We start from the raw sequence: 13,658 nt of genomic DNA, 5'->3' as shown, positions 1-13,658 counted from the left end.
GACATCTTCATAAATAAACAAAAAAATGTATAAAACATTCCCACAATGCTTCCAAGGGCCAGGGCTATCCTAAGCACTTTGCATGCACTAACATTTAATCCTCACAGCAACCCTAAGAGGTAGGTACTATGGTTACCTAACCAAACTTGGGTCCCCTTGCTGGTGCTCAGTAAAGCCAGTCTACCGACACCAGGTTGTGGTGAAGGAAAAGTGCAGTGTTTATTGCAGGGAGTCCGGGCAGTTAAGACTCAAACGATGCAGACTCCCCAGTGGCTTTCAGGGAAAGGTTTTTAAAGACAGAATGAGGGAGAAGGTTGTGGGGTGTGTGATCAGCTCATGGACATTCTTCTGATTGGTTGGTGGTGAGGTAATCGGGGGTCAGCGTCATCAGCCTTCTGGTTCCAACCGGTCTGGGGTCTACGTGCTTGTGGGCAGCACACAGTTAACTTCTCCCACCTGCTGGGGGTTTCAGGATCTGCAGAACAGCTCAGGGGACATGGCTCAGGATATTATCTCCAGCCCTTGACTTTGTTTAATGGCTAAACTATTATTATTTTGTCTTGCTTGACTGTTTTCCTTTCTGCATTTTCTCACTTCTCTGATTACGTTTATTCTTTGGAACTCAGGCAAGGCCTAGGAGGCTAAAGTTTTTCTACAAACAAGAGGCAGGGGCTTCCCTGGTGGCGCAGTGGTTGAGAATCTGCCTGCCAATGCAGGGGACACGGGTTCGAGCCCTGGTCTGGGAAGATCCCACGTGCCGCGGAGCAACTAGGCCCGTGAGCCACAACTACTGAGCCTGCGCGTCTGGAGCCTGTGCTCCACAACAGGAGAGGCCGCAATAGTGAGAGGCCCGCTCACCGCGATGAAGAGTGGCCCCCGCTTGCCACAACTAGAGAAAGCCCTCGCACAGAAACGAAGACCCAACACACCCAAAAATAAATAATAAATAAATAATAAATAAGTTAAAAAAAAATTTGTTTAAAAAAAAAAAAACAAGAGGCAGGCGGAGGACATGGGGAGATTTGTCCCGGGAAGGCCCCACAGGGTGCAGCTCAGTTACACTATTATTAGTATTGGCATTTTACAGACAGGGAAACTGAGGCAGAGAAGCTTAGTAAATTGCCCACAGTCCCTATCTAATTAGCAGCCTGACCAGGGTTCAAAGTCGCACAGTCTTGTGCTGTTAAGCACTGTGTCACCCCAGTAGCGAGGTAACTTTGCTGCTAATTCCGTGAGATTCGCCAACAGAGCAAAATGCAAAATGACAAGAAAATGTCAAGCTGCCATTTGACAGATTTGTTTACTTGGTCCTCGGGACTTAGTTTCGTGACAGAATCTCACAGGCTCCTCTATGCCTTGTCTCTTGTCAGAACTGTGCCCACGGCTTCTTACTCATCAGCGTTTCTCTCTGCTTAGGCCCAGTTCATCCTCCTCACTAATCTTCAGCCCCCAGATAGAGGCCCCTCTGTCCTCACTAGGTCGGGAGCTTTTTCCTGCCCAGGATGAGGCGAGGCCCTCCGGGGGCTCTGATCCCTTTTAAGAACCACACCTATGTTTTTCCTCCAAGTTGCACTAATATTTAAATGAAATGAAAATCTCTATGATCCATGGGCAGCAGAGCCTTCCAAGTAGGGGGCTGAGACAAGAAAGAATCTTCTGGGTGGAGGACCTCCTGTGGCCTGGGCCCAGTGGTCCTCCTGAGGCCCACACACTGTTCTCTGAGGCTCATGGCTGGCTGCAGGCTCCCATGGGGCCCTTTCTCTATAAACTTTGAGTGGAAGTCTTCAGTGGCAGCTTGCAGAGGTCGAGAGGGGCCTCAGGGGGCCGAGGGGGAAGCCGAGTCTTTGCCCACCCAAAACTTGTTCCCCGCAGTGACTCTATGGCTTTGAGCTTCTGAGGCTAGGGATGGCCCCCGACCAGGGTTGGAACAAGGAGTGGGTCATATTTCACCCTTATTCCTACCCAGGATCAGCTGTGCAGAGCCTCTGTCCTCTGGCCGTGCAGCTGCCCCAGCCCGGGCCTCCACCATTCAACCCTGAGGACACAAACAGGACTCAGACACTGCCCTTCCTTCTCCCGCGGTGGAGGCTGACCTAGACATGGATGCTTTCTAAGAGCAAGTGCCAACTCACTGTCTGCAGCGTGTCCTTCGTGTTGGTGGACGCGGTGGGGGTGGGGGATGCATGTGAGTTGACCTGAAGGATGCGTGGAAGTCACCAGACATCAGAGGAAAGCAGAGCACTCCCCACAGAGGGAGCAGCCTGGGCAAAGACACACGTGGCATCCTCCACAAACTGAGACAGTCCTGAGGCCGGGAAGCCTGGTGGGGAGGGTGGGAGAGACAGGGAGAGGGTGGCAGGGCCGGACCACGAGGGGCTTTTCGCTCCCTGACAAGACTGGGCTTTCTCCTTTGTTGCTGAGAAGCCATTGGGGGAATTTTTCATGGGGAAAGAACCAGGCAAATGCGCTGCCTGGAAGGACGACTGGTGGACACGCAGGGGTAGATTTTAAGGGGAAACTGGAGGCAGAGAGAATAGGTGGAAGCAGTTGCCCCAGACCACACCAGGCAGGATGAGGGCTCAGACACAGCCACAGCTGGAGGGAGGAGGGGCAGTGTCGAGAGACGTTTAAGAGGTAATAGAGGGCTTCCCTGGTGGCGCAGTGGTTGAGACTCTGCCTGCCAATGCAGGGGACACGGGTTCGAGCCCTGGTCTGGGAAGATCCCACATGCCGCGGAGCAACTAGGCCCGTAAGCCACAACTACTGAGCCTGCGCGTCTGGAGCCTGTGCTCCGCAACAAGAGAGGCCCACGCACCGCGATGAAGAGTGTCCCCCACTTGCCGCAACTAGAGAAAGCCCTCGCACAGAAACGAAGACCCAACACAGCCAAAAATAAATAAATAAATAAATTTTAAAAATAATTACGAAAAAAAAAAAGAAGAGGTAATAGAAACAGAATTTGGTGGCCAGTTGACAAGGAGCTCAGGAAGAAGGGACAGTAGGAGACAGAAAAGTCTAGACTGCTCTTGAGCTTCAGACTTGATACTAGGGGGCAGTGGAAGCACGAACCATCATGACCAGCAGAGAAAACGAAGATTTGGGGAGAGAGGCAGCTCTTCCTGTGCCGTGCCCTGGTGCACACAGACAGGCCAGGGAGGCATCCAGTCATCTTCCTCTGACCCCCATCCACCTCCACTTTCCTAATCCTGGAGAAGCCGTGAGAGGAGATGTCTTACAGGAAGATGACAGAGGCTTCCAGGAAAGAAGTTTGTAAGGTGGGACCAGACCCAAAGGGGCAATTAAGCATTTCTCCTGCGCTCCTTAGGGTGGAAGCCCTCTTTACAGAGGTGGAAACATTGTCCCTCTAAACCTCTGATTGAATCTAACACTTGGAATGTCTGGGGAGTGGTCCCCATCTGCTTTGAGAGGTTTCATCGTTCTGATGTTTCCATCTTTCCCACCTCAGCTCTTCTATGCCATCCCCACTTTAGCCACTAGATGGTGCCAGACTCCACCAGTTGGGAAGGAAGGGTTGCAGCAAATAAGGGGAGGTCAGGCTGTCACTAAAGGCACCCACATCTTGAAGGGCTGCCCATTTATTTCACCTAATTCTAACTCTTAATTCGTCTAGAATATATTCTTATTATGGATATATTATTCTTATAATTTGATTCTTTTTATAACTATGTTTATGAAGAATATATCCCTGAATATAAAGAATTCTCACAAATATACTTTTCTTAACCTCCCCAGCCTCCCCTGTGTTCTCTCCAGTATTCAGGAAAGAAAGCAGGGAACTGGAGCAGAGACCAGTTATCCACTCCTTGAAATTCTGATATAGAAAGTGAGAATCGGTCCAGTTAGTGTAAAGGGAAGGGTCGGCCCATCCATGGGTCTGCAGATCTGCCAGCTCCCTGTGGGGATGGAGAGGGGGGTCCTCATGCCTGCAGCCACCCGGCCTCTCGGCTCCCTGTACTGAAGCCTGCAGCGATGTCCCACCCAGGCTGGCTCTGCTTGCAGAGGGTGGCAGGACTAGGAAAGGCCTCACCCATAGCATGACCTGGCAGCAGCCAGCGGTTCCTGGAGATCCAGAGGACAGGATGGGCAAACTGGATTCCTGGACGTGGAAGGGAACTCTGTAGCCAGTACCTGAGCCTGGAAGTCAGGGGCAAGGAGACTCACGGGCTGGAAGAAGGGGACAAGTCCGCAGAGCAGGAGCCAGTATCTGTCAACAGAGCCAAATTGAAGAACACGCCCTGTGTGGGGCACAGGCCCGGCCTGGGTGGGTCCTGCAGTAAAGCCTGTCCTGAGTACACCCTGGGCAGAGCTATGACAAGGTCAAGGGCAAGTAAGGGAAGCCAGGAGCCCCTGGACCTCAGAAACCAGTTTTCTCAGAGGCTTCTGAGAAACACAAGGATACAACGTGTTTTCATCTTTTTTTTTTTTTTTAACATCTTTACTGGAGTATAATTGCTTTACAATGGTGTGTTAGTTTCTGCTTTATAACAAAGTGAATCAGTTATACATATACATATGTTGCCATATCTCTTCCCTCTTGCATCTCCCTCCCTCCCACCCTCCCTATCCCACCCCTCTAGGTGGTCACAAAGCACCGAGCTGATCTCCCTGTGCTATGCGGCTGCTTCCCACTAGCTATCTATTTTATGTTTGGTAGTGTATATATGTCCATGACACTCTCTCACTTCGTCCCAGCTTACCCTTCCCCCTCCTCATATCCTCAAGTCCATTCTCTAGTAGGTCTGTGTCTTTATTCCCGTCTTGCCCCTAGGTTCTTCATGACCTTTTTTTTTTTTTCTTAGATTCCATATATATGTGTTAGCATACGGTATTTGTTTTTCTCTTTCTGACTTACTTCACTCTGTATGACAGACTCTAGGTCCATCCACCTCACTACAAATAACTCAATTTCGTTTCTTTTTATGGCTGAGTAATATTCCATTGTATATATGTGTCACATCTTCTTTATCCATTCATCTGTCGATGGACACTTAGGTTGCTTCCATGTTCTGGCTATTGTAAATAGAGCTGCAATGAACATTGGGGTACATGTCTCGTTTTGAATTATGGTTTTCTCAGGGTATATGCCCAGTAGTGGGATTGCTGGGTCATATGGTAGTTCTATTTTTAGTTTTTTAAGGAACCTCCATACTGTTCTCCATAGTGGCTGTATCAATTTACATTCCCACCAACAGTGCAAGAGGGTTCCCTTTTCTCCACACCCTCTCTAGCATCTACTGTTTGTAGATTTTTTTGATGATGGTCATTCTGACTGGTGTGAGGTGATACCTCATTGTAGTTTTGATTTGCATTTCTCTAATGATTAATGTTGTTGAGCATTCTTTCATGTGTTTGTTGGCAATCTGTATATCTTCTTTGGAGAAATGTCTATTTAGGTCTTCTGCCCATTTTTGGATTGGGTTGTTTGTTTTTTTTGATATTGAGCTGCATGAGCTGCTTGTAAATTTTGGAGATTAATCCTTTGTCAGTTGCTTCATTTGCAAATATTTTCTCCCACTCTAAGGGTTGTCTTTTCATCTTGTTTATGGTTTCCTTTGCTGTGCAAAAGCTTTGAAGTTTCATTAGGTCCCATTTGTTTATTTTTGTTTTTATTTCCATTTCTCTAGGAGGTGGGTCAAAAAGGATCTTGCTGTGATTTATGTCACAGAGTGTTCTGCCTATGTTTTCCTCTAGGAGTTTGATAGTGTCTGGCCTTACATTTAGGTCTTTAATCCATTTTGAGTTTATTTTCATGTATGGTGTTAGGGAGTGTTCTAATTTCATACTTTTACATGTTACTGTCCAGTTTTCCCAGCACCACTTATTGAAGAGGCTGTCTTTTCTCCACTGTACATGCTTGCCTCCTTCATCAAAGATAAGGTGATCATATGTGCATGGGTTTATCTCTGGGCTTTCTATCCTGTTCCATTGATCTATATTTCTGTTTTTGTGCCAGTATGATACTGTCTTGATTACTGTAGCTTTGTAGTATAGTCTGAAGTCAGGGAGTCTGATTCCTCCAGCTCCGTTTTTCTTTCTCAAGATTGCTTTGGCTATTCGGGGTCTTTTGTGTTTCCATACAAATTGTGAACTTTTTTGTTCTAGTTCTGTGAAAAATGCCAGTGGTAGTTTGATAGGGATTGCATTGAATCTGTAGATTGCTTTGGGTAGTAGAGTCATTTTCACAATGTTGATTCTTCCTATCCAAGAACATGGTATATCTCTCCATCTATTTGTATCATCTTTAATGTCTTTCATCAGTGTCTTATAATTTTCTGCATACAGGTCTTTTGTCTCCTTAGGTAGGTTTATTCCTAGATATTTTATTCGTGTTTTCATCTTATGTTTTGCATTTTCCTAGACTAGGGATTGAGGTGAGAAGAGGCCATGGGGATAGTAGCCTGGCACTTAGGGGATATTCCCAGCCCCTGGTTCAGACACAGGCTCAGGGCCTCACCAGCCCATCCTTGATATGGACTTTCTCACCCACACACGGTGAACTGAATGGCATCAAGTATTTGACACTAAACAAAAGGGACTAAATTGCAGAAAAGGGAGCTGCCAGCATCCTGAGCTCACTAATGGTCTTCCCACCCAGATGCCAGCTCATGGCCCCCTCCTGCGTCCAATCCGTCTGAACCACACCCTCTCCGCCCAGAGCCCACTGAGCTGCCTCAAGCCCTTCATTAAAAGAGACCCTGAATCAACTTTCTCCAAAAAATTGCCCCAGCTGGGTGGAGGAACTCCAGTCGCATCCCTCTCCTACCTGGACACAGCCCAGTCCTGTCCCCTCCCCACGTCCCCACACCAGTGCAGCAGGAACACCATGACCACTCGCCCCTTTTTCATGCTTTTATTCTGCAACTAGTGGTCAGTGTGCACAGCTTCCGGCATCAGCATGCTGACCTGGGCAAGCCTCGGGCAGGGTCCAGATGTGAGGTGCTGAGTGAGGCTGGTGTTTTAGACGAGATGGAGGCCAGTGATATAACGCCCAGACAAACTGCTTTGAACTTCAGGCAGACCTCACTCTCTAGAGAAGATGACTTATCTAGATGCGGGGCACGTGCAGCCTGGCTGTGGTCCTGGATGGTAGTTGCCTCCTGTGTCCAAAATCAGTGATCTGCTTGCCCCACCCCCGCTCCTGACCCCTCCTCAAGCTGGCCAGATGCCAGAGGCCTCCTCAAGGTCACAGACCTGCTCTTGACCCTTGGAAGGAGCTGTCGAAGGTAACTCCCTCATTGCCACCTAAAATGTCAACAGCTGGTTTAGACTGAACCGCCACCATCTGCGTTTCATGGGGAGGCGGTGGGATTGGGGGCTTCGCTGGGTAACTGGTAACTTGCGCTACGAGGGGCCTTGGAGGCCTGCAGCTCTGGCCCGGGGGGCAGGCCACAGGCTGGCCCCATAGAAGCCGTCTGGAGGCCGACTGACCTCCTGGCTCCCCACGCCTTCCTCGAGCTCACCGACTCAGGCAGAAGAGCACGTGCAGGGCGGGCAGATGGAGACATGAGGAAGGAATACGTTCCTGTTACTTGCAGCCCCTCAGGCAGCCTGAGCAGCGCACACAGGCTACTCCCAGGACCACAGCCACCAGCCTGGACCCTGCAGGTCACCCTGTGGCGTGTGTCTCGTGGGTGCGCCTGTGTGCGCTAGGGAGGAGGCGGGTAGGTAGGCGGTGCGGGAAGTGGGGATGGGACAGCAGTGGGTTGCAGGATTGGGCCACAGGGCAGAAATAAGAGTCCAAGAGAGACCACCCCAGTCCATGCTCAGGAAGAGGCCCGGTGGGTGTCCGGAGACCAGACAAGCTCCTAAAAGTTTATGTTCTTCAAGTCGGTGGAGCAGCGGTACCTGCCACCCAGGCCTCTGGAGCACAGCAGGCTGGGCAGGCAGGGGCAGGTGTGGTGCTGGCGTTTTCTGAAGAAAGGGACCTGGGGAGAGAAGGGAAGGGGGTGGCACCTTCACCAAAGGGAGATGGGCCCCGGGGGCAGGAGCCTCTGGCCAGCCCAGCCCTGGCCAATGTCTCACTGCCACCACCCCAGCACAACAAAAACAGTTTTATAGAGGAGGAAGCTGAGGTACAGAGTGGCCAAGCAATGTGCCAAAATCACACAGCCAACTTGTGGAGGAGCCAGGATTTGAACGCAGGTCATCTGGCTGTGACACACTTGTGATCAGCCGCAGCCCTAAAACCCCACAAGCCCTCACACTGCCCACCCGGGGCCCCTCGCTGACCCAGCACACGTGATCACTCACAAACTCACGCCTACATCCGTAATTGAATATCACTTATAGCTCATCCATTATACTCTCCACCCCATGTTGGGTGCCGGAGATGCAGCTACACAGGACATGGTCCCTGCCGGGTGATTCACACCCAGAGGAGGGCGAAACCACTGAGGTTCCCTCAAAGGGGGTGAATAGGAGAGGTTCAGAGCATAGGTAGTCAGGCAGCCTGGGCTCCAGTCCTAGGTCTGCCACTTCCCAGCTGTGTGGCAGCTGGCAAGTTATTTAGCTTCTCTGTGCCTCAATTTATTGTCTGTAAAATGGATTAATAATAGAGGCTACCACATATGGTTGTAAAGGGGTTTACACTATAAACCTAAAGAGGTTTAAACTTGCAAAGAGCACTTAATATGAAGGGTGGCACATAGTAAGCACTCAGCATTAGCTTGTATTACCTCTGCTGCCTGCTTTGGGAATATAGATCTGCGGCTGAACCCCCTCACACACCCCAAGGCCATGAGGACTGTGCTCTGTCCCGTCTGTCTCCCCCCACCTCCTCACTCCCAGGCAGGCCCTGCCAGGGAGGACCACAGCCGGAGGATGCTCCTGGGTGCAGGTGTGCTCTCCAGAGGGGCTTGGAGGGCACCTGGAGCACAGGGAGCCCCGGGAAGGGGGTGCAAGCCCACAGTTGCTGCTGCATCCACCTGACGTTCAGAAGCAAAGGCCTTGAGGCCTTTCTGCGCCCTGTGGGCTGGGAGCTCCTGAGGGAGCAAGGCAGGCGCTGGGCACCTGAGGCACAGAAGGGTGAACCTCCTTAAAGTGTGTGCACCGGGGGCCTGGCCAGCTTCACCCTGCCCCTCCCGCACCCCCAGGCCCTGGCTGGGAGCCCATTTTACAGTCTTCCCGTGTCATGTTCTTGAGGGAAGGAAGCTGTGCAGCAAAGGGCATTCAGGAGCCTCTCAGCTGGAATTCATCAGATCAGCAACAAACTTCAGACGTGTCAGCCTACTCCCCTCGTTGTATGCACGAGGTGACTGACGCCCAGGACCCTTCAGCAAATGAGGAGCTGGGGTCCCAGCCCCCAGGTCTAACAGGCTGTGTGATTGGGACCCCACTGCACCCCAGGCCACCCCCAAAGCAAGGGAGGCAGTGAGATATTCCTAGGCTGGAGTCAGAACACTGCGGTCCAGCGCCGGCTCTGGCTCGTGGCCTCGTGCCCTGAGCAAGTGTGAGCAGTACCTTGTGGCTGCCGGGGTGGCACTCCTCTCCTTCCCACCCCAGCGGGGTGCACACCCGCAGCCCACGCAGCCACAGGCTGACTGCGCAGCAGGTGCCCGCCCCGCACTGGACGTCCCGCTCGCAGGCCTGCGGGGTGGAAGACAAAGGGGTCGTTAGTGCCCATTAGGCCCATCCCAGGGAAACCAGAAGGGAACGCACATCCAAAAGCCCTTGAGAGAGGTGCTGGGAACAGCACTCAGGCCGCGGCCTGCCGGGACACCTAGGGCAATTCTGCCCCCGCGCCGCTCTCGGCAGGATGCTCAGGGCTCCGCTGGGCAGCAGACCTGGATCTGAGGAGCCCCAAGCTCCTTCGAGCTCACTCGGTAGGGAGGCTGTCCTCTTCTGACGGGTCTAGGGCTTAGGAGATGGAGCTTTTCTAGCACCAGGAGATGCTCAGTGGATGCTGGGGGGATTGAATTAATTCAAATCCTTAGACGGGGGAGGGCCCCAGTGACCTGCACCCCAGGGTGGTCAGTGCTGAGTGTCCGTGGATGGGGACCCTCCAGCCCTCACCTGGCAGCACTCAGGGTTGGTGCCTCCCCTCCCCGTGGTGTCCCCCTCGGTCCTCACTAGAAGCCCAGCCTCATCTGAGGGTCCAGCACCCCTTGACCGGTGTTTCCCCCGGGGCTTCTCTGCTGGCCGCCTGGCCCCCAGAGAGGGATGGACCCCTCTGGGTTGGGCTCCCAGAGCAGGCGCTAAGTGACCTTTTGGAAGGTGCCTCTGTAAAGCCACACAAGCCCACTTTAAACAAAAGCCTGGATTGGGGAAGACAGAACTGAACGGCTCCAGACTCACAGGAGGCCACACTGGAGAAGCACCCAGGCTTTCCACTTCCAGAGAAGCTTTGCGGCTTTTCTGAGCCGAAATTGGGAGCGGGGTTTGGGTTGGCTCTTCTTCTCCAACACAAGGCCATGGAGGGCCCTCTGGCTGCCTGGGGGGCAAGGCAGGAACTGTAAGACCGGCAATGTGCTCGGCCCCAGGAGGAAAGTGGGAGATGCCGGGGCTGCTCGTCACACAGGGGAGGTGTAGCTGGCAGTCACCTCGCCACTCCGGTCTCCAGCCTAGTGAGGGCACTTCCCACACACCAGCCGGTCCCTGAAAGCTCAGGGTTAGGGCCGAGCAGACCCCCCCTGACTCTTCCACCAGAGAGGTGGGGCGTCGCTGTCGCCCTCTGGGAAGAGGGACCCCCCAGGCCTGAATTTGGGATGGTCACAGTGCTGGGAGCAGGGGAGTGTGGGGATGGTAGAACCCAGCCTCTTCCTGAGAGTCAGACTCAGGGCAGCAGCAAGGCCCGGAGCACAGAGGGAACAGTTCTAACTACCAGTGGTCGGGTCTGTCATGTGTGTCCTCTTACCCCAACTTCCTCTCCTTCTGTGCTTTCCAAAGGGTCAAACTGGAGGCTTTACTAGGAAGATATTTCCTCACCTCTCAGACCTGCCTCCCACCCGCCTCCGCTCCCCAACCCGGGGCCAGACTCAGGGTCAACCCGCTGTTCCCACCCCCCTCGGCGGGGTAACCACGGCTTCTATCCTCTCCTCTTACCCTCCTGATCTTCAAGCTACACAATAGGAAGACAGCCTTTGGTGGTTTACATTCATTAGGTATAATTCTGCCCTGACAGTTGTATTTATGCTCTGGGTCTCCAAAGCACTGGTTTGCCTTTGATGCTTGTTCTTCTTTGAAACTCAATCTTTTTCCTCTAAAAGGGAGAAGAAAGAAATTTTCCTTTCTGTGAACATTAAAATTAATCCAATTCCAGGAATGGTTTGGCCTTTCTCTACATTTCCATTTTCTGTGTAAAAAGTTAGAGGAAGTTGAAACAAAAGTGAATGTCCCTCTTTTTTTTTTTTTTTCTAGTGGCTTTTATCTGGAAAACTCTCAGGTAAGCCATTACTTTCTGTTTTGATAAGAATTGTCCCACCACCGTCACACAACGTGTGCCCATGTGAGGGTAGGTCCAGGTGAAGCCAAACTTCTGAGAGAGAACCACAGTTGGGGTGTCTCGAATAGTACGATGTGCCCACCCGGGTGTGCCCACAGTGGGACCGGATTTCTACTTGTTATCCGACACTTGCTTCTGGGTCACTCAGCCAGATGTTGGCGTCGCCCTTATTCCTATCAGAACTGGGCACAGAGTGAAAACACATAAACCATAAGGGAAGGAAAGAGTTTCAAGACGGGCTTTCTTTAAGAGTAGAGAAAGCAGAGATTAAACGTACCCAATAGAAGCTAAATAAGGTCACCGCCTTTAAGTCAACTTGCTACGTAAATTACACTTGACATGTGGTCTAGACCATATATGAAAACCAAAGTTTACACAAAAGATAGATTAGGGGGTGCTAATCCACTTTATAAAAGAGTTCATTATTACACAATAGGAATCTTCCTTTGACCAAAGTTCCAAACTTCAGAATTTGCAATGCTCTCCTAATGCATTGAGAGCAGAACTTGATTTACACACAGTTTCTCAAAAGCAGATCCCCTTTAGCAGAGTGAGGTCTAACTAACGTGAAAATTCTGTGAAATGCCTCTCGGAAGTGCTGTCTGGTGGCTGGTTCCCCATGCCCTTGGTTTGCCTCCTGTGCAGTTCCTGGCTCCCAACCCATGCAGACCCTGATGTCCTCCCAAAACCCAGAGAGTAGAGAATATTGGACGACTTACCCCTGTGATCACGGCACAGTCGGACACAGTCACCAGGAGGAGCATGACTGAGACTCGCATGGTACCTCTCATGGTCACTTGGGGTGACGGCAAACACTGCCGGCTCCGCTCAGCCTCAAGCCCTCCAGCTGGGAAGGTCAGGCTCTCCCCAGAGATTTATACCGTCCGATCCAGGCTGCCCGTGGCTGCCTGTCTCCTCTATTCTCTTCCTCATCACACTGTTATTCAGATGATCTCAGAGATGGAGATGAGACCTGAATCCCTAATGACATCAAATCACCATCAAAACCAATAAATGAACCATCGGCGGCAGTGACAGTTGCTCTGACTCTCAGGACGCAGAGATCCAGTCGGCTCCATGCATCGCACCCCACAGTACTCCCTGCCTCTGGGACATCCTTCTGTTCTGCTTGGGGCGGGGTGGGGAGGGCTTTGGCAATAAATCAAGGGATTTACAGCATCGCCATTTACCCTTCCCTGCGCCAAACCATGTGACAGACACTCAGGATCATCAGTTCCCTCACACGCAAGCCAACAAGAATAATCTGGGCGCTTAACTGTCCTCTCAGCACGAGCTGGGGGCTGAGAGGACACAGTGGGAAGGCAGTGTCCCTGGTCCCCTAGAAGGTTAAAATTCCAATGGGGAGACATGAGACAGTGAGAAAACAAGGCCAGGCTTGTGGAGTTGATGTTCCTGAGAAACTCACAAGGAATCGCCCTCTAAGAGGCTCAGGAACCAGAGGGCAGAAGATGAGCCAGGTCACAGGTCCCTGTGGAAAAGCGTGCTTGGGCTGGGCTGCAGCTAAAAGGTACCAGGAGCCACCCGCCTTCCTGTTTTATGGGTTGAGCATGAGAGTGGCCTTATCCAGGGGCTAACAAACACCGTGGATGCAGACGCCAGTCCTGGGGAAGGTGACTCTGGGCACGGCCCCTCCTGCTGTGTGGGGAAGCGCCTAGCCCAGATCTCCCCATGCCAGCCGACCCAGAGAGCTCCCAGGACCCTTTATCAGACAATCCCCGCTTCTCTCCACAGTGATAAAAGCCATTGGCACCCAAGGTACGTTCCCGCAATATGCTAATAGGTGTTACGCACAGAAATACATAAATATAAGATTTCCACAGTCGAAGCTCTGGGAAACACTGATTACACAGTTCAACTAGCTTTTTTACTGCAGGATTTTTCAGAGCCTTTCATATGCTAACAAGCATTTGAAAATCCAAGCAGAGAAATGCAACTTGTAGTTGTTTCCTAAACAGATTCATCCACCAAACGCTTTTTTCTTGGAGTGTTTCAGGGGAATAGGGCTCCCACATAGACACGCTGACAGGCATTTATGAGTCCCGAGAGAGGACCCAGCACAGCAGCTCAGATAAGACCCCAGAGACACACTGGGGCGTTGACTTCCTATCCCAGGGTCATTAGTTTTATGACCCTGAGAATAGTGAGAATCTCTCTAAGCCTCAGTTTTCTCATCTAT

At 51.6% G+C, this 13,658-nt stretch overlaps 1 protein-coding gene across 1 annotated transcript; it reads right to left on the bottom strand.

The window, feature by feature from the left end:
* Nucleotides 1-7,826: 7,826 nt before the first annotated feature.
* Nucleotides 7,827-12,252, bottom strand: PROK1 (prokineticin 1). Its single transcript, XM_036826182.1, has 3 exons — nt 12,181-12,252; nt 9,481-9,606; nt 7,827-7,946 (listed from the first exon to the last, which is right to left on the bottom strand). Exons 1-3 carry the CDS (start codon nt 12,250-12,252, stop codon nt 7,827-7,829), a joined length of 318 nt encoding a protein of 105 aa, XP_036682077.1.
* Between the last annotated feature and the right edge of the window lie 1,406 nt (nt 12,253-13,658).

Source organism: Balaenoptera musculus, chromosome 1 (genome assembly GCF_009873245.2).
Source record: "Balaenoptera musculus isolate JJ_BM4_2016_0621 chromosome 1, mBalMus1.pri.v3, whole genome shotgun sequence".
Lineage (NCBI taxonomy): Eukaryota > Metazoa > Chordata > Mammalia > Artiodactyla > Balaenopteridae > Balaenoptera > Balaenoptera musculus.
This window is presented reverse-complemented; position numbering and strand designations above follow the sequence as displayed.

Coding starts and splice junctions, on each gene's coding strand:
- PROK1 (XM_036826182.1), bottom strand. CDS start 12,252: ATGAGAGGTACCATGCGAGTCTCAGTCATGCTCCTCCTGGTGACTGTG. Junction 9,607..12,180: donor ACTGTGCCGTGATCACAGGG/GTAAGTCGTCCA, acceptor TCCACCCCGCAG/GCCTGCGAGCGGGACGTCCA. Junction 7,947..9,480: donor GCCACCCCGGCAGCCACAAG/GTACTGCTCACA, acceptor TTCTCTCCCCAG/GTCCCTTTCTTCAGAAAACG.